Here is a 1,252-nt window from a genome sequence, read left to right on the forward strand (position 1 = left end):
TGCTGCCCGCGCAGACACAGCTCGAGTACGCCCTGCTCGACGCCGACACCGCCCAGGAGAAGGAGAACTTGGTCTACCAGTACCTGAAGAAGGTGGACAGCCGGGAGCGGGACCTGACGGTGCCCGAGCTCGGCGCAGGTGGGTGGCGGGCTCGGGGGCTCCCGGTGGAGGTGATGGAGCTCTGCCCCTTCGCCCGGAGGTTCTGCTGCCTGCGAGGGCTGTGTGGCGACAGCCCCTGCTTTAAAAGCACTCCTGGTTATAGGAAACGTCACTCCTGGAAGCACTCGCGATGGACAGGGGAAAAAGAACCCCTATATACGTGCTCCCCCTGGTACTGGTTGCAAAAAACCTGTTCTTTAAAGCTTCTTCTCTTAAGTCTCTGCTACCTTCATTAATTTACTTTTTTTCTTTTATTTCTTTTAAGGCCTTTCCCTCTGTACACTGTATTGATATCTGGTCATAAGTCTCCAAGCTTCCCGCTGAGCTCCCTTGGTTTCCTTGAGCATCCCTTAGGATGTTCCTCAGCTCTCTCTCCCCATGACTTACCTGTGCTTGTCAGTTTTTATGTCCCTGGCAGTACAAACTGTGCTGGAAATGTCACTCCTCCTCCTTCAGTGCTTTGCCCCTTTGTTTCATGCATTTCTCTATCTCTTCTTGTGCTGAGTGTCAAGTCAGAGGTTAAGTCTTGTATCTCTTGCAAGTTCTGCTTGGGGTCCTTTTAACCTTAGTGAGGCCCTGCAGCTGTGGGACCTCATACCTGACTGTGAGACAGACCTCAGGAGGTGAACCTCAGGGTTAAAATCACATGTATCCTGGGAATGAATTCTGACTTAGAACCAACGGAGCAAAGGGAATGTTCTTTCTGTCTGGATTTGGACCCTGGAATTGAATTTTAGCTTTTGTCATTAATCTTGTTTCACTTTGTGTGTTCTGTAAGGGCTGATTTTTCTCCTCTCAAAAGAGCTGAAGTAGGTAGCCAACATCTTGCATTTCAAGTATATTTTAGTGAAAGGTGTTTTAATTCTAGTGAAAAGGGGAACAATGCCATAAAATAAATAAAATACTCTTTCCTTTTAAGAAGTAAACAGGAAACCTCTTAGACTGTGGAAATAATGTACAGACTTGATAAATTATTCTCATTATTGTCAGCAAAGCTAAATGTATGTGCATCCATTTATGTTTATAAATACATGGAGGTAGGGATCACTCCTCCTCTTAGTGACACAGAAAGCAATTCTGCTGCTGACTCCAG

At 46.6% G+C, this 1,252-nt stretch overlaps 1 protein-coding gene across 1 annotated transcript in view; it reads left to right on the forward strand.

The window, feature by feature from the left end:
• Positions 1 to 5: 5 nt before the first annotated feature.
• Positions 6 to 1,252, forward strand: part of NHLRC2 (NHL repeat containing 2) — a gene marked incomplete at its 5' end in the record, with an annotated part of 25,740 nt that continues 24,493 nt past the window's right edge. The window contains one exon of the mRNA XM_009071418.1: positions 6 to 138. Coding sequence (XP_009069666.1) covers positions 6 to 138 — 133 coding nt within the window. The remainder of the gene's footprint in view (positions 139 to 1,252) is intronic.

Source organism: Acanthisitta chloris, unplaced genomic scaffold (genome assembly GCF_000695815.1).
Source record: "Acanthisitta chloris isolate BGI_N310 unplaced genomic scaffold, ASM69581v1 scaffold19583, whole genome shotgun sequence".
Lineage (NCBI taxonomy): Eukaryota > Metazoa > Chordata > Aves > Passeriformes > Acanthisittidae > Acanthisitta > Acanthisitta chloris.